Source organism: Haliotis cracherodii, unplaced genomic scaffold (assembly GCF_022045235.1).
Source record: "Haliotis cracherodii isolate W230 unplaced genomic scaffold, xgHalCrac1.p SCAF_10, whole genome shotgun sequence".
NCBI lineage: Eukaryota > Metazoa > Mollusca > Gastropoda > Lepetellida > Haliotidae > Haliotis > Haliotis cracherodii.
In genome coordinates, this window is record NW_027266265.1 from 49,641,358 (window position 1) to 49,665,853 (window position 24,496).

A 24,496-nucleotide genomic window follows, 5' to 3' on the forward strand; every position below is an offset into this window, starting at 1 on the left:
TTAAGCCACGCCCTTCGAGCGGACTACTTTTATTACAGCGGAATGTCGGGGAATCCCAATATTACAGTCGGGGGAATTCCCTTTCTGCTCACGTGTATCGTCATGCACAGGACATTAAGCGACTTTCATGCATATTCATTGTCCAAACGATCCTTTGAGACCGACGCCGAGAAGGAATGAAACAGCAAACGTTCAGGCTCGCTCGCCTGTTTTTTTCCCCGCTCACCTCTGTTCCACAACTATCTTCGGGTTTCATTTCTAGCTAGCATTCTTTCCAACTGTGTCTTCCCGTTCTCAGGGAACTAATGTCTTAATCTGGCGGTAACTGACCATGTCATTTGAAACAGCCGCCTTCTCCCGGACATATTTGTTCCGGATCGTTACAGTCTGACTGTTGCAGGTCTTCTTGCCTCTTGTCTTGATTGACAGGTCATATGAACATTGTTTTTACCTTATTCTCCGTTGATTGGCTACTGACTTTGTAGGCATGTTAAGTTATGTGCATGAATTAAGCAATCACCTGATTAATGTCACGCCACGGGATGTATTCCTACACTTTGAATGTTTATCAATCTCTTAATTTTTGTCTGCTTTGATATATACAAGTGTTTTTGATTAATCTATTGTAGACCAAACCTGTCTTCATTGTTGAATTTAATTATAAGCATTGACTGTTTATTTTTTTTCCAAGAATCCGCTACGCGGTTTCAAACTGTTTGCACATCGGTTTTTCGATTCATACCTCAATGAACCGAAAGAATACACAGTCAATCCTTGGGTAAATCACTGTATATTAGTACAAGTGATCAATTTTTCAACAACAACCAAAACACACTATGCTCGGTAAACTGTAATCATGTGATATAACTGGTGATATAACACGACCAGCTACGTCTACTACAACCCAGTATGGTTCAATCTGTTTGTTTGTTTGTTTTTGTTTTATAATCAGCACCGTATACGCCAGTCCTGTGTCAAATAAGTCCATCTGAATCTACCCCAGTGTATGTCTGTCAATGAAAACTCGATAACACCGTACACCTCCAATCCGAAGTCCAGCTAAATCTACCCCAGTGTATGGCTGTCAATGATAACCATGATAACACGGTATACCTCCAATCCGAAGTCCAGCTAAGTCTACCCCGGTGTATGGCTGTCAATGATAACCACGATAACACGGTACACCTCCAATCCGAAGTCCAGCTAAGTCTACCCCGGTGTATGGCTGTCAATGATAACCATGATAGCACGGTATACCTCCAATTCGATAAATGAAAATTGTCAGTGCTAGAGATTAATAAGTCTATATTATCAAACGAAACATATTAAATTTGACGTAAAGGTCAAAATAGCTGTGAAACTTTTAGGAATGGACCACTGAAAATGAGTTATGACACCAGGTGTTCGCGACAAGGGTAGGCCCATGCTAATGGTACCACAATCACTTCATCCACGATAATGAAACACCTTTTGACAACTGTGTAACACGGAAATTAGCAAATGAAGGTGCTAAACAGGCATTTTCCACAGTCATTAGTAGCAATATTTACAGTAGCGCCTCCAGAGTCTCGACAATATCCAAACAACAAAACTCTGCCTAGATACACATGTGGTACAACCCAAATAGGATTTGTAATGTAACCGGAAAAAGAACCAACTTAATTATTGTGTGGCCTCAGGGGCTAATAAACAATAGAAGGTATGGACATTTCTAGGGTTGGAATAAGACAGTAATAAGACAATTAGATGGTTACACATTGTTACACATTGTGATTCTGGCGAGGAAATTTAACTTAAGCTGCAAGTATGTCGATGATCTGATATGGCTCAATAATGGTCATGTAGTCAATTCCCTTCCATTGATTTAGCCACCCGAACTAGAGCTAAATGAGACCAGAGAAACCACGCCACCTGTTTCATATTCAGATATTTGCACAAACATTGAGAGAAAAATCCCCCCAAAGCCTGAATGCTCTTCCTTATTTTGTCGAGCATTGTTCCAACAGCTCCAGTCCTATATGCCTACATTTCAAAACGTTTGAAGTACATGCTAATAAACTCTCTGTTCATGTAGCAATAACTAAAATTATAATCTTTGAGAGTATCACTGTCAGAACTATCAAATCATCGTTGACAAAGACCTGGAAGTTTATCATTATAATTACCTCTGCAGCACAAATGATTAATAATTGCTTTTATACTTAAAAATTAGTTGAGAACACAACTAAAGGAATGTTCTACCGACTCCAAAAAAGCAAAACATATTGAATTACCATCACCTTGTTTTCTAAAAGCATCAATTACTGTTGTTTTTATCAGCGTCTGGGGATACGAGATATTAAATGCCAGCGATTCACTTAAGATTTATCAAACTTTTTTACGCGTGTAAAGCCTTTGTTTCCGAATAACCATGTACAAGAGAAACTTAGAAGAATGTATTCATGACGCAACGTTCCTAAAATTTACATGGCAGATTTCAATCCCGATATAATTTGAATGGAGAACAGCTTGTCTCAATGGTAGAACAGAAACTTAATGGTCGCGTAACCTTTTACGTCTAGCTCAAAAATATTTTTATTGATACAAACATATGACATATGTCGAACATTTTCTATATTTGACAAAGGCCTCTCCTGTCCGATTCTCAAATTCAGAACCTCCATTCGCACCCTCCCTATTGAGACTGATAGGTGGAATGGTACACTGAAAGAAGCCATTGTATCACATCTTAAGCATATAAAATGCACATCAAACCTTAATTTGAGCCTTTACACAAGATGGCGTGCCTCCCATGTGCGACTATAAAATTTGCCAGGTCGTCGTTGGAGGCTCAAAGGAGGCAGAGTTGTTGCCTAGGTCGTTCCAAGGTGGTACACAGGATGTTCAAACATCGTCATGGACGCCATGGTCGCCGTGGAGTTTTTAACATAATTTTTCAAAACAGTCGCACAAAGGTCGCCGAGGAGGTTGGTTGCTCAAAGGTGGCTCAAAGGCGGCAGAAGGGAGGCACAAGCATTTCCGTTGTTGCAGAATGAAGGCATAGTGGTCGCCCAGTGGTCGCCCAATGATCGCCAGGTAATATTTTCCCGTCAATCCGGGCGATGCTTAGGTGACAAACATCGTGCATTGAACGATGACTGTGACAACCGCCGTGCCTTCATTCGGCGACCACGGCAACCCTTGAGACACCATAGCAATGCTTCTGTCTCATTTCTGACTCCTTAGAGCTACCTGTAGTGCCTCCCCTGCCTGCCTATGAATAGAGGGCATTGCGGTTGCAGACGCTGAACAACTCGAGCAGTTACAGCTGAACAACTGCAGGAGAAGTTGCATAGAAACATGATTTTCTGGGTTTAGGCGACCTTTGAGCTTCCTGGCAAGTTTTTGATTGCTCAAAGGTGGCACAAAGGTCGCAGCCCTGTGTAAAGGGGTCTTAAACAATAGAGTAAGTTCTAACACATATTAACATAAAGCTAAGAACATAAATACAACGAATGTCTGTCCAGTCGTCTGGAATCATTGTATACGCTTGGTATCAATTGTATTAGCGCTTTTGTTCCGCTGATAATGGTTATTGGAGAAAACCTCGTTAACACACTCATTCATTCATCCATTTCCGGTTGTGAGAATGCTCTACAAATATATGCCTGGTAAAATGGCCCGATGCGACTAACTATGCAGATACTAACTATGCTATGTGATCCTGAGCTTCAGGAATCCGCTAATGGCGGCTTCATGTTTCACATTTTCATCGAGAATGATCCACTGTTTGTCGGAACCCTTCCATTAATTGTTGATATCACCTGCGACAAGAAGGCCTATGCTCCCACATAAATAAAATTCACTGCCATGATGCGATGTTTATATTGTTAAATGCGACTTTGATCGTCACCACTCATGACCGTAAAAAGCCGTGCTGGCAACAAAGCTAGTGTGTAAATGCCCTGTGGGAGTTTATTGCGTCTGACGGTGGTATCTAATGTGAAGCCTATGAAAATATACTGCATTCATTTCCGCATGATCATGGCCAGTGCTCACAGTTACCTGAGTCCTAAGATGGCTAAGGAGCGTCTGCTGACCCGTGAAGATCCGGGGTAGAATGGGTCTTCGGTAACTATGCTTGTCGTAAGAGGCAACAAACGGGATCGCTGACTTGGTTGATGCATGTCAGTGTATCCCAATGTCTTAAATCGATGCTCGTGATGTCACTGTATATTCTTGTCCAGACTCGATTATTTACAAACCGCCGTAAAACAGCTGGAATATCGCTGAGTGCGGCGTTAAACAACAAAGAAACAAACAAACGGGCGTCTGCCCGGGCAGCGGAAGGTCGGTAGTTTAAACACCGGCAGCTCCTTGTAAAACGACGTTCATTTTTTTTCTCCATTAAGCGAATGAAACAAGGACTGGTCTGCTCCAAGTCAGTATACTGTGTCTGAGTTGGGGATGAATGGGGTATCCATGTTAAACTGCGACAGGGTAGAAAGAGGTGAAGTGAGTTGAAATGGGGTTTGACGTCAAGATTGTTGCACATACACGTATGTGTGTCTGCTTGTACTAGTCCGGACTAGTGCCGATTTTATAGTGCTAGCACACTGAGATATCATGCCGCATTTTAACACGGGTACCCCTCTCAGACAATATTTGACTCGGAGCCGACCAGTCCTGCTTTTAGCCCCTTAGCACCGACCGCCAGGCAGGGTAACATCAAATTTCATCTTTTAGGAGTTTTTTGTATGACGCAGCCGGGGTTGAAACTCCCGACCTTTCGCTCTCCGGGCGGACGATCTACCTTTAGACCACGGGGGCGGCTTAAAGAGAAAGAGAGAGTGGGGTCCACAAATGTACATGTTAATCTTGTTTACTCACAATTCAGTGTTTATTTCATACGAGCTGGGAGTAATAAAATATCGAAATACGACATTGGCAGGAAATGCCTTTAATATGATACTTTGCACCACCTGCACACCAATAAAATGTTCTTGATTGTGATATTTGTTTATTTTATAACCAGGTGAAACTCCACCTCCGAAAAAAACACCTGATGATTGTGACAACACACTGGTCCTGAGCAGTGAAGACAAAAATACTTTAGTGACCAGTCCCGGTTACCCTGGCAACTACAGCAACTTCCTCGACTGTCGCATAGTGGTGAGCGCCCCACATGGATACAGTCTAGTTCTGGAGTTTGATGACTTTGATCTGGAGGAATCTGAAGGGTAGGTGCTCTCCATTTCATGAATTGAATCGTTATTTGAAAATAATATGAACGACGCCGGCTGGGAGGAATCAAAGTGTTTCTGATGTAGGATTATAACTGATTAGTCAAAGTACATTGGTGAGTGAGTGAGTGTATGCGTTGGTTTTACGCCATTTTAGCAATATTCCAGCAATATCACGCACGTCGGGGGTTTCACACATTGTACCGATGTGGGGAGTCGAACCCAGGCCTTCTGCATGACGGCTCCCCCACAGAAACATACCTTGAAACCTCTACCACACCTCTGAAAATCATCGTAGACAGGGGTGTGGACTGGGTGGTCACTGGTTGTCGTTTGCGTGAATCGCTGTTCATGTTATCAACCACTGGTTCTATTGTCCAAGACTCTGAATATTTACTCCGTGATATGGCTGCAATATTGCGAACTGTCGTAAATCAAGAGTACTAGCACGTGAAACTACCAACTTAAACTAATATCGACCTATATCATCAGAACGACACAAATGGTCTGTGAAAACAGGCGAACCCTTCTCGGCGTTCAGACAAACATGTTAACGTGTGCAAGTGGATCAAAGAGTGTGTACTTCCGGTTGGGATCGTGTACGGGTCTGTCTAGTGTCACATGTACATTGCTTTTAATGACATGATCATAGCGCACCTTTACCCTCCCCTCATGGCTATCTGTGATTTGATGGTGGACTTAAAAGCACGTTGGAATATATGGATGTCAACTTCTTTATGATGAGGAACACAACGTTTCGGAGTATATGCTTCATCAGGTGAATGACCAGTCTCATTGTCCCCCGCCGCGCGAAAGCGCGAAGCGGGGGATATAGTATTCACGACCGTCCGTACGTACGTCCGTACGTCCCACCTGTTCTCAAGAACTAAACACTGGATTGTCTTCATATTTGGAACTATGGTGTATATACAGACTCCGCAGACACTAGTCGGTTTTGGTGACCTTGACCTCATTTTCAAGGTCACAGCAGGCAAATCTGCTTTTGGAGTTGGAAAACGGTGTTGCCGCGATATCTCAAGAACTAAACACTGGATTGTCTTCATATTTGGAACTATGGTGTATATACAGACTCTGCAGACACTAGTCGGTTTTGGTGACCTTGACCTCATTTTCAAGGTCACAGCAGGCAAATCTGCTTTTGGAGTTGGAAAACGGTGTTGCCGCGATATCTCAAGAACTAAACACTGGATTGTCTTCATATTTGGAACTATGGTGTATATACAGACACCGCAGACACCAGTCGGTTTTGGTGACCTTGACCTCATTTTCAAGGTCACAGCAGGCAAATCTGCTTTTGGAGTTGGAAAACGGTGTTGCCGCGATATCTCAAGAACTAATCGCAGGGTTGTCTTCATATTTGGAACTATGGTGTATATACAGACTCCGCAGACACCAGTCGGTTTTGGTGACCTAGACCCCATTTTCAAGGTCACAGCAGGCAAATCTGCTTTTGGAGTTGGAAAACGGTGTTGCCGCGATATCTCAAGAACTAATCGCTGGATTGTCTTCATATTTTGTACTATGGTGTATATACAGGCGGGGGACATTTCGTCACTTTGTGACAAATACTTGTAAAAATCAGATCTTAGTTCTCGCTTTCGCTAAACAAGGATCTGAGGACATTCCATTACGGGTCACGTCTGAACGACCTTTCATCCGACCAATCAAAGCGTCGCTTATCAGATCATGAAAGTGACTGTCGGAATGTGATTTCTAATCATGCAACCTCGAAATCGTTAAAACGGGGTATTCCGAACGACAGTTCCGGTCCGTACGACTGATTCCGTCAAAATTATCGTCTGTCTCTCGCTTCCGTGGGATAAACATTTGAACGGAGGAGGCATTGCACAGTACTAGGGAAGCACTGCCATACAATCGCTTGACATTCCGGAAGTTCGTTTGTTCAGTTTTCAAAATTTTAATCGAGAACGCAACATATTTTTCAAGCTTAGTCTGAAAAGGAAGTCGCCAGGTTGAAACGAGTGCCGTAAAGCTCGAGAAAGCTGCTTTCTAAATGTCTGATGTCGACTTCTTGTTAGTCGTTTCAGTGATCGGTTCGTGAAAGGTCGTTCTGACATGACTCGTAATGGGATGTCCTCTGATCTTTGTTTAGCGATAGCGAGATCCTAGATATGATTTTAATGAGATTGGATGAATGACACAACGTCATCATTCACCTGATGAAGGAGCAATATACGTTGTGTTCCTCATGATAAAGAAGTTGACATCCATATATTCTCTTCCTTATGTGAATCACTTCTAAATGCCTTTCAAAGACCTTAAAAGCGCGTTGTACTCTCTCAGCAAGGTTTTTTCTGTAAGATGATTTAGCAGTTTAATGGTTGGAGTAACCGAGCATTTGGTGTTCCGTGGAAGCGCTGGAAGGCCTGAATCTGTACACTGGACGTGCTCAGTGCTCCAGATAATTTTTTCAACTTCATGAGTACAGTACTGACGAGTATAAGACATATTTTTTCAAACCAATAAGTACCATACTGCTCGTTTGTAGACTTGATGAGTACTGATGTGATACAAATGTTATATACACATTGCATTTTAACGTTTTCTACCTGCCCTGCCCTCCAGTACAGGGTTTATAAGGTCGTTAACGATTTGTGGACTATAGCTTGACAATCTCGACATGCATTTTTGCTTGGACATTCGTCAACACACTTTGCGACGCCATCATTCAAATTTTTTGTGTTGAACATTCGGTTTTTTTAACTGTAACCATTTATCATTAGAGCGTATAGCATTGTTTGCCCACGTATATGATACGGTTGTAATTTGCAATTCGTCCGTATTTGACTTGTTTTCCCCCCTACAATACGCCGACTCGGCATATATCTGGAGCACAGCACGGGGCTGGATGCCACTTTCCTCTCTTGCCCACATTAAATCTCAAAATGCATTTTTGGATGGGTCTGATGGTTGTAACATATGGGATCGGTTTCTTAATGATTTGCTCGATTTCTTATCGTTCACGAAAATAACTCAATTTACTATATATCGTTTGATTTTTCAAGATGTAGGTACGACTACCTGACGTTAAGCCCCTTTCCATGGAATTCCACATTGGCCGAAAACACAACGAGATTATGTGGCAATTGGACCACCAAGCCAAAGCTTTTACGGAAAGTGATTCCTGGCAACATCTTGTTTCTGCATTTCTCGACGGATCATTCTTTCCGGAGACCGGGATTCAATGCTACAATCAGCCTGATGAAGGGTAAAGTCTTAAGTGAACGACATATTTATGTTCATATCTATCAAATTGTGTGACAGTTATTTTTATTATAATATATTACTTTTACATAGATTGTCAGACTTTGTGCCTTTCTGATTGCGCAACACCATGTCCCGATAGCGTGGAGAGTTGCTCGTGGTGTCCGTTCCTCGATTACTAAAAGGTGGTCGAGATAAAACTGGAATATTGGTGTTGTTTCTTTACGTAATCACAAGTTACAGGGACGTATTTTGGGTGACAGTATTAAATTGCCTTGTGACCGCCAGTGGACTCGGTGTGACGTCATGATGCTCGTACAGGCCGGACAATTCTTGACCAACTCCTGTATTCCGGGACAAGCCGAATAGCTACTCGTGCCACTCTCGTGGCCATTTTGCACCTGGGTTTCGTCTAAGCGCTAGCGAGCATAGCTAAAGAAGTGTCAACTCGTTGTGTAATGATTCACGCATATTTCACCATATGTCGTATATATTCCAGATGCTATTGAAAACACATCGGGACTTACAGTATTATACAGTATGATTGGACACATTTAACTGTATGTTGTGTATTTATTTAAATGCAAGACCTATGAAAAGTCAAAAATTATTCCTGATGGACCTTTTGACCGAAGTACTTGAAGTCATACGCGCATTCTGATTGGTTTGTCGTATTTTCGCACATAACATTCAGTCAGTCAGGCAGGCAGTATGGTTTTACCCCGCTTTTAGCAATATTCCAGCAATATCACGACGGGGGACACCGGAAAATGGGCTTCATGCATCGTACCCATGTGGGGAATCGAACCAGGGTCTTCAGCGTGACGAGCCAACGCTTTAACCACTAGGCTCCCCCATCCACCCGCACATAACATTCATCGATATGGGGAAGAGTCTTCATGCAGGTTACGGAAAGGGGCGAGTGGTGACGAACGAGGCCGACCAGCCGACTTCTCTTGAGTTTTTGAAAGGCGGCTACGGGATAATAGGATAGCTGGATTTTAGCACGAGTAATGTTGATAATGGTTACATGCACGGGGCGGGTCTGTGTTGAGATCACCTCACACTAGCCGCAGGAGCTAACTACCTTGTTTTGTGAAGGTCACTGTAAGCCAACGCAAAGATTGTTTTTCAATTTTTGTTGTTTTGGTCCAGATTCAGACCATCTTTATATGGCCGACTTTTGCGTTCGTTGATTTCCCATGATCCTCACATATACGTTTGGTCACTACTTTTCCTTTTACTCCCTATTTCGGAAGCTATTTGACACTTAATATTGTCTGGCGTGGGCATGTTGAACTTACAAAACAATAAACTCCATTTCAGGAACGGATCGGTGTGAGGATGGACACTGGGGCTTAACGGAGACAGCATGTGTGAAAGGAAGTACACATGCGGTTTCCATTACGGAGGCTGAAGTCGCCTGCAGCAGTAATGAGCAGTCGCGTCTGTTACTCGGCGCCGGTTTCCTGGGCTTCTTCCTAGTTGCAGCAAAGCTTTCAAGAGACAATGGTCAGAATTTCGGTTTGTTTCACCTTTCATAGATCTACAAACAGTCAGTGTGTGATACACGTTGTATTAATTTACTTATATCCCCTAACATGTTAATGTGATATCCCCGTAATGTGAAACACACAAACCATGGCTAAAACCCCAGAACCTGGAACAAGCTTTCAAAACAAGTACACGCATGATTCTAGACTTAGAATACACTTACAGTAAACTACGGTTATAACGAACATGCTTATAACGAACTGACGGATAAAACGCACTTACTTTTTTGTCCCGACTATTTGCTGTAGTTATGCTGTATATATGCATATAACGAACCACGGCTACAACGAACTAAAATTAGTGGTCCGTATGAGTTCGTTATAACCGTAGTTAACTGTATTTCGTTTCTTCATTCCCTCCTTATTAACAGGATTGTCACGTTCCATGTCGTGATATACAGGTCAATCAAATGTCTTCAATCTTCATGTAATATATATTTTGTATTCATCTTCAATAATACATCGTTTTCTTTGAGACATATTACATATTTAAACGTTTTATATGTTTATCATACTACAGATTCTGAAAGCCATGTGTTTTGGTACGATGTCCAGAATGATTCTTGTCAAGCACTTCGTGTCAATCAAAGTTTGATGTATGGAAACATCTTCGTGCCAAGCGAGGTCGTGGTCGAGAATGTCTCCTGTAACGACACCTTGCCTTACGTCTGCTATAAAAACATCACAGGTTGGAACTATAAAATTATCATATATCTCTTTTATCGTTATCATTTTCGGTGATTCACCCGTGAAGATCCGGGGTAGAATACGCCTTCAGCAACCAATGCTTGCTGTAAAAAGCGACTATGCTTGTCGTAATAGACGACTAACGGGATAGGGTAGTCAGGCTCGCTGACTTGGTTGATGCACGTTAAGGTACCCCAAATGCGTGGATCGATGCTCATGATGTCAATCACTGGATTGTGTGGTCCAGATTCGATTATTAACAGACCGCCGTCATATAGCTGGAATAATGCTGAGTGAGTGCGGCGTTAAACAACAAACAAAACAAAAACAAAAAACTTTCGGTGATTATTAAACATGAACAATATCATGAATTTACCTTTACGTTTGAAAACAAAGTCTAAGTGCGCACTTTGTCGTACCAGAAAGTGGGTTTGAGTTTCAAGTTTTGCTGTTATCATGTTTCATTGTTTGTCAGCACTATACCCGTGCTTTTGTGTGTTATCACATGAAGCTTGACACGCCGTGATTTTCCTGAAACACTGTTCAAAGTGGCGTTATATTCACCCATTCACTCATTGTTAATTTCGCTGATTATATAACATGTTCACAATAAATGAATGGAACTTTATATTTTTAGAAACAGACTTCTAACCACAGGTGTGTCTGGAACATGAGTATATATCAATATATACCAGTTTATTTGTGCATGTAGACATCTATATCTGCTTTCAGGCCTCCATCACACAGAAGAGCCACGTGCTGTCACCAGCCGCCTCGGCACCCTGAGCAACACAGGCTATGCAGACTATGGTTACAGGGACGACTTAAAACAACGGTGGCATTTCCAGTCGGACCTGAATTTCCGAATCCTTATTACATTGATGAATATAGGTTTGGAATATCAGGAGAACTGTCTCTATGACTTTTTGGAGTTCAAGCAAACAATACCGGAGGGTCGTTACTGTGGAACTTCAGATGTCCCACGCCACTTGCTGTCTACGGACAACCAAGCTGACGTGACATTCGAAACGGACTACAGCGTCACAGGATCTGGGTTTCTGCTATCATGGATGTGGTTAGATATGAAGGATTGTACCGAGAAAACACTTACGGAGGAATATGGAAATATCTCCAGCTTTAATTTTCCATTCGCATTTCCAGATGCTATGAACTGTCAAATTGTCATACAAGGAGTCCCGGGCAATAGGGTCTTCCTCGAATTGGAGTATCTGAATCTACCAGTTGGCCCGGGGAATTACCTTGAGGTGCTTATAGCACAGAACGCATCCCTTCGGGTCGGAAACTCTTCCTCCGTGTCTCTACCCTTACGCCTTGTGTCTTCTTCTGCGAATATGACATTATTCTTGAAATCAGCATCTGTTCCTGCGAACTGTGGATTTCGTGGGACATATAAACAACGTAAGTCATATTCACATTAACACGGGAAAACCTTGTTTAGTCGAACCCCCCATTGTCTCGATATGTTGTTTGACGAGGTAACGTCATGGCCCCGGCCCTCTCGTTTGTCTGGAGGGATTAATAACTCGACTTACATTCGGTAATAGAAACTAAATCTCATTAAAATATTTTAACATGATTAAGCATTTATTTTGATTGTATTACATTTATCATTATTGAGCAAAAACGTATTCTTTGAGGTTGAGCAAAAACGTATTCTTTGAGGTTGAGCAAAAACGTATTCTTTGAGGTTGAACAAAACGTACTCTTTAAGGTTGTAATTGTATCGAATAATATGTATACAAAATTGTTGTTTCGGCAGTGTTAAGGTCAGTTACGCTTGTATGGTATGCATAATTTCAATCAGATTCATCTTTTGTTGTCGACTGGCCTGAATAAAGAGAACGATGTTATTCCACTAGGCCTTGACTTTGAGGTTCGCATAAATATTGGGTCGCATTTTAGGAGACAAAGTGTCCCTTCCTTATCTCATTTGTTTTCCTCCCGCCTCAATTTTGAGAGGAAATGCCCCGGAGTCATTTATGCAGCTCTAAAACGGTCCACCTGAAGTTTATAATTATTGTTCAAAACTGATCACGCACATCCATGATGTCATGTCACAGTAGGACCTACCGTATTCGACCTAAGAAAGAAAGTAAATTTCGTTGTTTATGCTGACAGCCTGAATGATATAAAAGTCTATGCGTTTTATACACGACAAACATTTTTTTCCAGAATTTAATTGCTCGTAATTAAGGGTGCATATAACACACGAGTGTGTATTATACACGAATAAATAAGTCTTGTGCACATTGATCAATCGGAATGGATGCAAGTTGGGATTGTTCACCAGCCAATATATTAGCAAATATCGCCGTGGGCGCTTATTAGAGCCGGGCGCTTATTACGTCGAATACGGTATTTCTTAAAAGTGGACTAAACGTGTAATCGGATGGCCTGGCACAGCGACTTGGATGATTGTGACTGTGTCAGTGTACCCCGATGTGAGTTTTACGGTGATCCTACTATCGACCACTTGTTTGCCTTGTCCAGACGTGATTGTCTACAGGATCCTATGATGTAGCAGCAAACATCGTTGCTATGAACTGTTTTAAATGAATGAACAAACAGCTAGCGTGCTTGATTGTGTAAGACTTTACAGTTCAATAACTTGGTTGATGCATGTCATTGTTTCCTAATTACGTGGATCGATGTTCATGATATCAGTCACTGGATTGTTTGGTCCAGATTATTATTTACAGACCGCCGTCACATAGCTGGAATATTGCTGAGTGCGGCGTTAAACAACACACTAACAAACAACACCTATCAATGTAGCCATGTAGACTCGATTATTTATAGTTGTTAGTCGCCTCTCACAACGAGCATAGTCGTCTTTCACGGCATGCACGGGTTGCTGAAGACCTGTTCTACCCCGGATCAACAGCCTCTATGTTCAGCATATGTGTAATGTTATCTGCCACCAGCTGGGTCATCTCGACCATGTGATGCTGAAGAGCATTTTGGTCCATTTCAGAATTTGGATCGATTGTACCCGTGACGATTGTACATCCTTGCCGTAAGAGGCGACTAACAGGATCGGGTGGTCAGGCTCGCTGACTTGGTTGATGCATATCATCGTATCCCAGTTGTGTGGATCGATGCTCATGAAATCAATCACTGGATAGTCAATCACAGGTCCAGACTCGATTATTTACAGACCGCCGTCATATAGCTGGAATATTGCCGAGTGCGGCGTTAAACAACAAACAGTACAATACAATACAGTTCCACAAGGTTCTAATACCCATCATCAGTTGGCCAACAATACATTTTATTTGAAATGAGATTTTTTGTTTCCTTTAGTGCAACCGCCATTCACTGTTCCAACAAATACAGTGAAGATTGAACCAGATCAGAAAACGTCGTTAACAAGCCTCAACACCCCATTGGCGTATCCACCGGACGTTCGTGAATCAACTATCTTCCGTGCTCCTGTCGGTCACATGTTGACCTTGAAATTTACCTCATTGAATCTCGAACCTTCGAAAAACTGCCACACTGACTATATTAGACTCAGTGATGTATCACTTGGCAAGTCATCAACCAGGGTCCTAACGACAGTCTGCAGGGACAACATCAACAGCACCAACATCACCTCAGCAGCGGTAGTATCTATTTACAACAGACTGGAACTATATTTTGTATCTGGGAATGAATTCACAACGCCGAATAGAGGTTATTCGGCAGTTGTAGAAGCAATTGAAGGTAGCTATCTTTTTTGTTTTATTAATTAAACTACATTCTATTCTGTAAATTTATTCGTTTTCTGTTATTTCAACTCGGGATTTTTGCTCCACTGTCTTTTTTGCGCGTACTCGACAGTATGAAAACGTTCATCGTGCTGTCAGTCATTTGTTCTCCAGTAAATATTGTGGAAGTGGAAGGGGGATATTGGAATGGATGCTGTCCGCCCGTCCGTCACGTTTCGTTTCAGGAGAAGAATTCAAAAACCATGAGAGATATCCTAACCAAGTCGACAGATAGATAGGTCTAGGGGTGAACTGGTGTCATTTGATAGTTTGAGATTTTTGAAAATATTTTTATCGAGTTTCCATGGCAACAACTTTGACTTAGACTGAAAATGGCGGTATTGGCGGTAGATTTGAGTATTTTCATGCTTGTTGGGGGGATTTATTAACTTATTAACTACGCATAAAACAATATTCATCCTGTAAGCACCTAGCCATGTATTGGCAAAGTTACGTCATCGAATCAAGTTTTATTGTAATAAGAATAGTATATGATATATAAATAGTATTTTGTTGAAGACACAATGTTCGCCGTGAACAGCTGATACTCTCCAACTCGCTCACTCACTAACTCACTGAGATGCATGTCTTTTTTATGTAGATGTCAACGCACATAATCGGATTGTGTTAGTGCTTAATTTGAATACAAATATCTTGTTTATTTTAACCAATACATGATTATAAATTGTGTTTCTTTTTAGATCCTGAATATTTGAACAAGACGTCAAGTCTGAAGGACGCAACTTTTGACTCGTGCATTGAGCAACCGTGTGTAAACGGAGGCAAATGTCAACAGATCTCGGGAAATGAGGCTAAATGTAAATGCCCTGGATATTACACTGGTAAATCAATATTTCATATCAGCATTCGCCAGGATCTAATGAAAAATTAATCAGATGGTGGAATCTCTAGGCTATATACTATACTCAACAACAAAAGTACCTGTGACACCAATATTTTAGCGTATTTTTCAAACAAGTAAAGTTTGGTTTACAATATTGTAATACATGTATGGAATCAAGTCACAAAAACGCAACTGCTACAGAAAAGCATGCATTCCATGCAAAAGTTGACTTTTATGCAAGCCCCATGCATTTCACTACCCAAGAATGGGTATAAAAACATGTGCGTTAACGAGATTCCATATGCATTGTTTAGCATCGTGCTGACAACAACCACTCAGAAATACAAAAAAATTACGCAATTATTCAACATTACGAAATGCCACGCCTGTCCGAAAATGAGCGTCTGCGAGCCATTGGTGTGCTTGAAGCAGGATCGAGTCATCGTGATGTTGCAAGACAATTTAACGTCCACAGAAACACCATTTGGTGTTTATGGCAACGTTGGCGACAGACGAATGCAGTCACAGACCATCTTCTGAGTGGCAGGCCACGCGTAACCAATAATCGACAAGACAACTGGATTCGAACAACACACCTACGAAATCGATTCCAGCCAGCAACAGTGACTGCAAAAAGCATCCCTGGTCTTCGACGAATATCTTCACAAACCGTACGTCGTCTCCTCAGATGGGATTGTCGCCAGAAGACCCGCAAGACGTCCCATTTTGACAGGAAACCACCGTCAAGCACGTCTACAGTGGTGCAGACAGCGTCTTCGCTGGACGGCCATGCAGTGGGGACAAGTTCTATTCACTGACGAGTCTCGTTTTCACCTCAGACACAGCGATGGACGGATTCGAGTGTACCGACGTCGAGGTGAACGTTACGTCAATCATTGTGTCATGGAAGAAGATCGGTTTGGGGGCGGCAGCGTTATGGTATGGGGTGGGATTACAGCAAGACAGAGGACCCGTTTGATAGTGGTAGAGGGAAATCTCAATGGATAGCGCTACCGCGACGAGATCATCGGCCCTGTTGCTCTTCCGTTTTTGCGTCGTCATGGCCCAGGCATTACCTTTCAACATATTGCCTCATATTGCTCGACTTGTTCAGGATTCTCTTCAACAAAACAACGTGAATGTCATCCCCTGGCCGGCTCACTCCCCTGATCTCTCACCAATCGAGCACATGTGGGATGAGATGGATCGGCTCCTTCGACGTCAACCTCGTGTTCCACAGACACTCCAAGAACTTGCTCCAGCAGATATGGACAGATATCCACAGGACTTTGTGCGACGCCTGGTCCATTCCATGAGACGAAGATGTGTTGTTTGCATCGCAACCAGAGGTGGACACACATGCTATTGATTTGAAAACTGACATTTTGGCATGTTCATGGTTTTTTTTGTGAAATCACGCCTTTTCTGAAGTCAGTATGGGAAAAGTATATTGAACACTTACATGAGTCTTTTATCTGTTGCAAACCGAAATTGTTTCAGATTTGGTAAAAAACATAACTTTGCATTAAATCGTATTCAATGTCACAGGAACTGTTATTGTTGAGTATATTTTGAAGCATCAAAATCAAATAGGTACCAGATTCCATGCGTATACTTAGGGGAGCCACAGCATACGCTGATCACTGGTTCAATCTTGTGCCTTCAAAATACACGATAGCGTACCTTATGCGTTGTTCTATCAAAAGATATTATACGTAATGCCTTGTTCTTTCACGCGATAATATACGCTAAGCTATCTTGTTCCATCACAAATATCAAACGTTATGGCTTGTTCCATCACACGATATCGTACGTTATATTTTGTTCCATCACATGATATCACATGCTATTTCTTGTTCCATCACATATCATATGCTATGTCTTGTTCCATCACATGATATCACACGCTATGTCTTGTCCCATTACATGATATCATATGCTATGTCTTGTTCCATCATATATCACACGCTATGTCTTGTTTCATCACACGAAATCACAGGCTGTGTCTTGTTCAATCATATATCACACGCTATATCTTGTTCCATCACATGATATCACAGGCTATGTCTTGTTCAATCATATATCACACACTATGTATTGTTCCATCACACGATATCACAGGCTATGTCCTGTTCCATCATATATCACACGCTATGTCTTGTTCCATCACACGATATCACAGGCTATGTCTTGTGTCATTATATCATACACTATGATAAATTCCAGCACATCACGATATATGGTATGCGTTGTTCTATCACATGATATCATACGGTATGCGTTGTTCTATCACTTGATATCATACGGTATACGTTGTTCTATCACATGATATGATACGGTATGCGTTGTTCTAGCACTTGATATGATACGGTATGCGTTCTATCACATATCATACGGTATGCGTTGTTCTATCACATGATATCATACGGTATGCGTTGTTCTATCACTTCCCCTTTCCTTTTTTCATCCTATATTTACTATCCATGTATCTTCTAGTCACGCCCAGAAACCTGTGATTGTGGGTTCAAATCCCGGTTCGCCCCGATTAAATTTCTAGGTTTATCAACACCATACCCGTGCTCGTGGGTTTCACCGAAGTGGTAAACGTCTGAGACCTGCATCACTTCGGGCTTTCCTCCCACATTAAGCTGACACGCCGTGATATAACTAGAATAATGTTAAAACCGGCGTTAAACCCAACTCACTCACTCACTCACTCTAGTCACGCTGTACAAAATAACACTCTTCAATATCTCATTCAGTGAGACAAATACTTCTCACTGTTGACAAGCAATAATACAACACACGCAAAGGCTGTGTCATTAGGATCATACAATTTGTACAGTTTCACGGAACACGAATATCACGTGGTCCATTTTTAATCCCATTATTCACACCAGATATCTTCTGTTTTCAGGTTTATTTTGTCAGGTGACTCACTGTGAGTTGAGCCCTTGTGTCCACGGTCAGTGTGTACTGACCACCAACAGCTACGCCTGTGGGTGTATCGGGGGATTCTGGGGCCCACGCTGTGATAAGGACGCACAGGGATGTCGCAAGACCTTCTGTGGCGGGCAAGGGGAGTGCATCGGTAACATCACAAACACCCCCCAATGTGATTGTGACGACTTCTGGGAAGGTGGGTACCGCACCTGCAGCTTCTGTGGGGACCCACCATTTAGGAGCGTGAGTGGGTGGGGTGGTGCTGGTGGGTTAAGCTGGCTTATTCTTAAAAGGTAGGATATCTTTTCGGTCAGGGCTTGAAAACATGCAACATTTTTCCGTGATAGGGGGTTGGGCAAAATTATTTATTTTCGTAGAACAAATGTTCAGGATATTAACAACGCGTTGTTGATGAATAGCTTCCACTCTTAGTAAGACTTTATTTTATCGAATATGTCATTTAATACGATTTTATGTACCACTGAAATTGAGAAAATAAAAACTTCCCTATTAAAATATTACATTTACACATGCTGATGTTGACGAACTAAAACACAAGTTAACCTTGTATAATTTAAATGGACAGTTCATGGTCGTTGGAAGATATAATCACCTGATGAACTTTAATAGAGCTTTTAAAAACAGTATGCCGAGTATTTTCAATATTATCGCAGTTGCGTCAGTATCGCCATGGTAACGAAGGCTACATTGCTATCAGCTTAAAATATCAGATCAATGGAGACGTTCATTGTCTCGTTAATGATTCATTTCATTTCTCTAGTTTGGCGAGACGATGATTTAATACAGGAAATGAATAATTCGTCAATATTACATGATTACTTTTCAGTAAGCATGCATTTTGTTATCTTTCGTACGTTCCAGTGTTTGTTCAAGAGAACGCTTGTTTTGACTTGACTTTGCATGTGTTTGTGATGGGTACCTCCGGTTGGTTGGATACGTACATCTTATCGCGAACACATGTGTCATCATTACTGGATAGTGTTTCATAAACACATTCTTATATAACAGTCGGAACCTAAAATGAATGATTTCTTATGATTATGGAAAGTGTTTTAGTGTTTTTATTTAGAACGTCATTGTTTCAACTTTCTAATATACTGTTACGTCCTCAGAACGACATGTCGCAAATATAAATTTACATAGTCACATTCATGTTGGACAGAAAGCCACACTTATATATATGCAGTGTAAGTGATCTCCAATCCGTCTTTGACGGAGGCAGGCATTGTGTATGGCAACTCCAGCTACAACTGCAAAGCAATACACATTTCCTGATTAAACCTTTACCCCATATATTGGTTTTTAAAACATCTTTTATATCTTTTTATTGTGGCAGACAATGTCTTTTTTTAAAAGTCATTCTTAAAGCATAAGTATTGTTTTCGAGCATTCTGGGTCAATTTTTGAATTCGATAAAATCCCAGTATGAAATGGTCAGTCCGGAGGATCATATTGTGGTTGTTTGATTATTATCAATTTATATATGATTGGTTTTTCGTCCAAATTTGTTCACAGCTTGCTTCATATCTGCCGCCCTTGGGCACGCCAGAAACCTATGATTGTGGGTTCGAATCCCGATTCGCCCGATTATGTTTCTAGGTTTGTCAGCACCATACCCGTGCTCGTGGGTTTCACCGAAGTGGTAAACGTCTGAGACCTGCATCACTTTTGGCTTCCCTGCAACATTAAGCTGACACGCCCTGGTATAACTGGAATACTGTTAAAAGTGGCGTTAAACCCAACTCACTCACTCACTCATATCTTCCGACGGACCTGTGAAGATTCGGGTTTGAATTGATCTTCAGCAACCCAGGCGTGTCATAAAAGCGACTGACGGAATCGGGTGGTCAGGCTCGCTGACAAGGTTGATGCATGTCATCGTATCCATATTGCGTGGATCGATGTTCATGATGTCAATCACTGGATTGTCTTGTCCAGATTCAATTATTTACAGAGCACCGTCATATAGCTTGAATATATATATGTTTTGGTATTTACAAAATATTAAATGAGAATCGATCGAAGAATTCGATGTGTATTGTATTGTGTATTGTAATTATATCCAGGTTCACAATGTGGCAAGCCATTAGAAAACTCGAAGATGACAGTCGCCATCGGCCAGCGTCTGTTGGGAGAACCCATCTGGATTGGCCTCATCGTCATCCTGAGCGTCCTTCTCGCCTTTGGCATCTTCTACGTCATCCGGCGGAAGTGTGGCAAGCATTTTACCTGTTGTGACATCAAGGTCAAGAAGAAGGAGAAGATAGGTTCGTATGCTTGTGTATTACTCGTAAGGCACGGATATAGTTGAAATTATTTTCGTCAATTTTCACCCAGCACTACAACAATCTTTCGATTGTATTCATTGTTCAGGAGGCCCTCAGCAACATATCGCGTCATATGACGCATTGGCGCAAGATGACGGCATCTATTGTTCATGAAGTCTTGACGATTTAGGACCGGGTTAGAATTGGTCTCCAGCAACCCATGCTTGTCACAAGAGGCGACAATGCTTGTCGCAAGAGGCGACTAGCGGGATCGGGTGGTCAGGCTCGCTGACTTGGTTGATGCATGTCATCGTATCCCAATAGCGTGGATCGATGCCCATGTTGTTGATCACTGGATTGTCTGGTCCAGACTCGATTATTTACAGACCGCCGTCATATAAATGGAAGATTGCTGAGTGCGGCGTTAAACAACAACCAACCAACAAATATAAGTTTGGATGATACCGTAACAGAAATGTCTTTTTTCTGTTGTTCGTTAAAGGTGCTCGCACGGTGGAACCTTCCCACCTGCCCTTGTGTTGTTGCAGAATATATTTCATAACGTCTGTCATTACAGTTGTGCCTTCCCAAAGCACATAAAAGATTCATTGAAACAGACAATAGAGAATGATCGACCGTTTAACTCTTAATTAGTTCCATTTCCATTGGGAAGCTGGTTGTAGTTTTATATAAACATTAAGTATGATTTAACCATTTACGTTCGCATTTGAAGTGTGGTGAGTCACTGAGTGCACATTCACACTGATGAGGATGTTTAATGTGCATCCGCTAATGACGCATTCGCCAGGCCGCTGTTGCAACTTGATTAGGACCTGCTTGGGATGAAAACGGGTTTAACGTCATTCGCGGACTAATTAGCGCTCTGCTGTCTTTGTTGTCAAAGACAATAGAAGGGTATCGGATTGATTGAAACATGGCCCTGCATTGTGAGAGCTTTCGGTATGGGGATGGGTGTGGTGTTTGTGTGGGGGGCTGGGTTTTTATTGAAAAACATATATTGTTCCCTGGAAATTCTTGAAGAAAAAATAGTATGCTTCATATTGCAATATCCCAGCTATATGACCACGGTCTGTAAATAATCGAGTCTGGACCAGACAATCCAGTGATTGATATCATGAACGTCGGTCCACGCTATTGAGATACGATGACATGCATCAACCAAGTCAGCGAGCCTGACCACCCGATCCCGTTAGTCGCCTCTTACGACAAGCATTGACGCCTTTTTACGGCAAGCATGGTTGGAAAAGACCTATTCTACCCCGGATCATCACGTGTCTGGTGGCAGGTAGCAGTACACATATACTGAACATAGAGGCTGTTGAAATAGATTTAAAAGTATTGCGAAAAATCAAACTAGGTTAGAACGACCCGTTGTTGTCCAAGGGTATCTGTGTTTGGGCGTTCCTTTCCTTTTGAATGTGCAGGGAAACTTCTGCCAATTATAGTGAATATTTTTCAGTATGTTTCTGCATAATTTGAAACTTGTTAAATACGTTTTCCACAAAATAAGTATGGTTGCTTGTTTTGAAGGATTGATTGTTTGAATGTTTGTTGTTTAACGCCGCACTCGGCAATAAAACAGCTAAATGACGGCGGTCTGTAACTAATCGGGTCTGGACCAGACAATCCATTGATTGACATCATGAGCATCAATTCACGCACTTGGGATACGATAACATGCATCAACCAAGTCAGTGAGCTGTTTGAAGGAGTATTTATGGATACATGCAACGGCTTCGTTTGTGCGCCGCGGGTGTAAGAATACCCTTGGTTGGAAATGCCTATCATATGCTAATCCTTAACCCCGTTTTCCTGATGTGAGGTGAAATTGGGTTTAACGTCGCGTCAAAGATTATTGCGCTTATATTGCGACGTGTGTGTGTGTGTGGCTGTTTGTACTAGTCCGGACTGATGCCGATTTATAGTGCTAGCCCACTGAGATACCATGTTGCAGTTTAATATGAATACCCCACTGAGACACTGTATTCTGACTCCGAGCCGACCAGTCCTTGTTTTAGCCCCTTAATGCCGAGCGCCAGACTGGGTAACAACAAGTACCATTCATAAACGTCTTTTGGTATGACGCGGTCGGGGATCGAACCCCGGACCTTCCGCTCTCCGGGCGGACGCTCTACCACTAGACCACGGAGGCGGTCCATTTCCGGATATAGCCGAACGTGACCAGGAAGGGATCTGGTTCCTGTTTGGATCTCCTACGTTCATGACAATAGACATCGAAATTAAAAAAAAACGCAAGCGCTGGAGAATATCTGCCGACTTTGTGCTTAGAATTAGCGCACGATGTCTGTTTCCAGTCTGAGTGAGGGTCAACCGAGCCCTCAAAATAACTGCAGATCGCCTTGGCAACATTTGATAAAACCCACTGTTATGCTCGACTGTATCAAGCCTTTTTAAATGTAGCAAGTGCTTGTATAATGTATGTTATAGACATACATTATTCGATCCACGAGAAGTCAGCTGCAGTCGAAGACTAAAATTTCACTGTTTCACATATGGTTAATTGTAATTAAAAGCTTTGATCAATTTTGCTATTCCGAGATGCACTTATGGACATCTCCGCAATGACAGATACAAACCATAAATGTCAAACAAAAGATATAAATAAATGCGTTTATGCCATTCCTTCCATAAAATCGAAATCCCATTTGTCGAGAACGATGCTTTCATATTGATGTAGATCTGTCCTTAATGGCGTTCTGTTACAGCAGCTGGGACTAAATCGTGATTAATGTAACTCATTATTGTAAATTGCCTAAACATATAAGATACACTGAAGCAACTCACAGTCATAATATGTAATTAGAATATCAAATTGATTGTTTGTATCTCTCAAAATAAATGCATTTAATCTCCAGGTTTCCAAAAGCTGTCCAAAATATCTAATTAATAAATGGGCAAGGTAAACCTGGATAAGAAAGCCCCTATTCTATTGTGAAAGGTTAAGGAGGCTTAATTTTAACATATCATAAAGCGTGCTTGTTCGTTGGATACTATCTGCTATACGATATAGTACACCTCATCTCCAATACCTTACATATATTACCGCTTATTGACTAAAACAGATCAAAACTAAGACACAGATTACTTTTTTGTTGTTTTCAAATTTGTTTAGAAAATCCTTCAGTTAATCTGAACAAATATTGATGTGCAAACTGTTTCAAAATGGATGTGTACTCATATAAGCATAATGATTTGTTCTAGGCATTGATCACTGAAATGGTTTCGTGTAAGTGAATACAAGGAATCCTATTTCGTATTTGTTTTCAGATGCCAAGTTTCCTCCTTCCGAGACGCCAACGCCCCTTGTATCATTCTCCGAGTTGAAGGCCAGACGTTGTACCATACCACCGCCTATCAAAACCCCGCCCGTCATCGCTATAACGAAGGTAATTAAACAGCCTCGGACATAAGCAAAAGTATCATAATTCATCACATTTACCAAAAATATAATTTTATGACATCGAACATATTCCTATCATGACAAACGATGACCTAGCAACACCGACCAGGAAGTATCATTTCAGAGATGACTGCAATTACAATCAATGTTTAACTTGTCATTGACGTAAACTGGACCGGATATAGGACAGCCTTGCGTGTTCGCTCTTATTACTAGTCCCTATCGCACGCTTAAATAGTTTGAGTCTGTATTTTGTGCTTCCATCATCATGTTGATTAAAGATCAACCCTCTGTCCAACTGAGGATCATTTGAATCGATTAGACAGCTTGAATGTCAATTAGTAACCTTCTGAATCTTCCATAGCACACGTTATGAACATCAAACGTGTGTATTATTAATATACGTTATTCAAACGGTTTGAATGAGAACACCGCGTAGAAACTAACATTTTAGCCTACTAGTCCTTGCAATGATAAAACCCTTAAAGTTAGCAAATTCCT

At 41.6% G+C, this 24,496-nt stretch overlaps 1 protein-coding gene across 1 annotated transcript in view; it reads left to right on the top strand.

Annotated features, from left to right (window-relative positions):
* LOC139451906 (uncharacterized) overlaps window positions 1–24,496 on the top strand; it is a 75,206-nt gene that overhangs the window by 44,274 nt on the left and 6,436 nt on the right. The window contains exons 9-18 of the mRNA XM_071233197.1: window positions 5,015–5,219; window positions 8,270–8,472; window positions 9,795–9,980; window positions 10,542–10,709; window positions 11,441–12,127; window positions 14,033–14,434; window positions 15,180–15,320; window positions 18,240–18,461; window positions 20,353–20,553; window positions 23,863–23,981. Of these exons, the coding sequence (XP_071089298.1) occupies window positions 5,015–5,219; window positions 8,270–8,472; window positions 9,795–9,980; window positions 10,542–10,709; window positions 11,441–12,127; window positions 14,033–14,434; window positions 15,180–15,320; window positions 18,240–18,461; window positions 20,353–20,553; window positions 23,863–23,981 (2,534 nt within the window). The remainder of the gene's footprint in view (window positions 1–5,014; window positions 5,220–8,269; window positions 8,473–9,794; window positions 9,981–10,541; window positions 10,710–11,440; window positions 12,128–14,032; window positions 14,435–15,179; window positions 15,321–18,239; window positions 18,462–20,352; window positions 20,554–23,862; window positions 23,982–24,496) is intronic.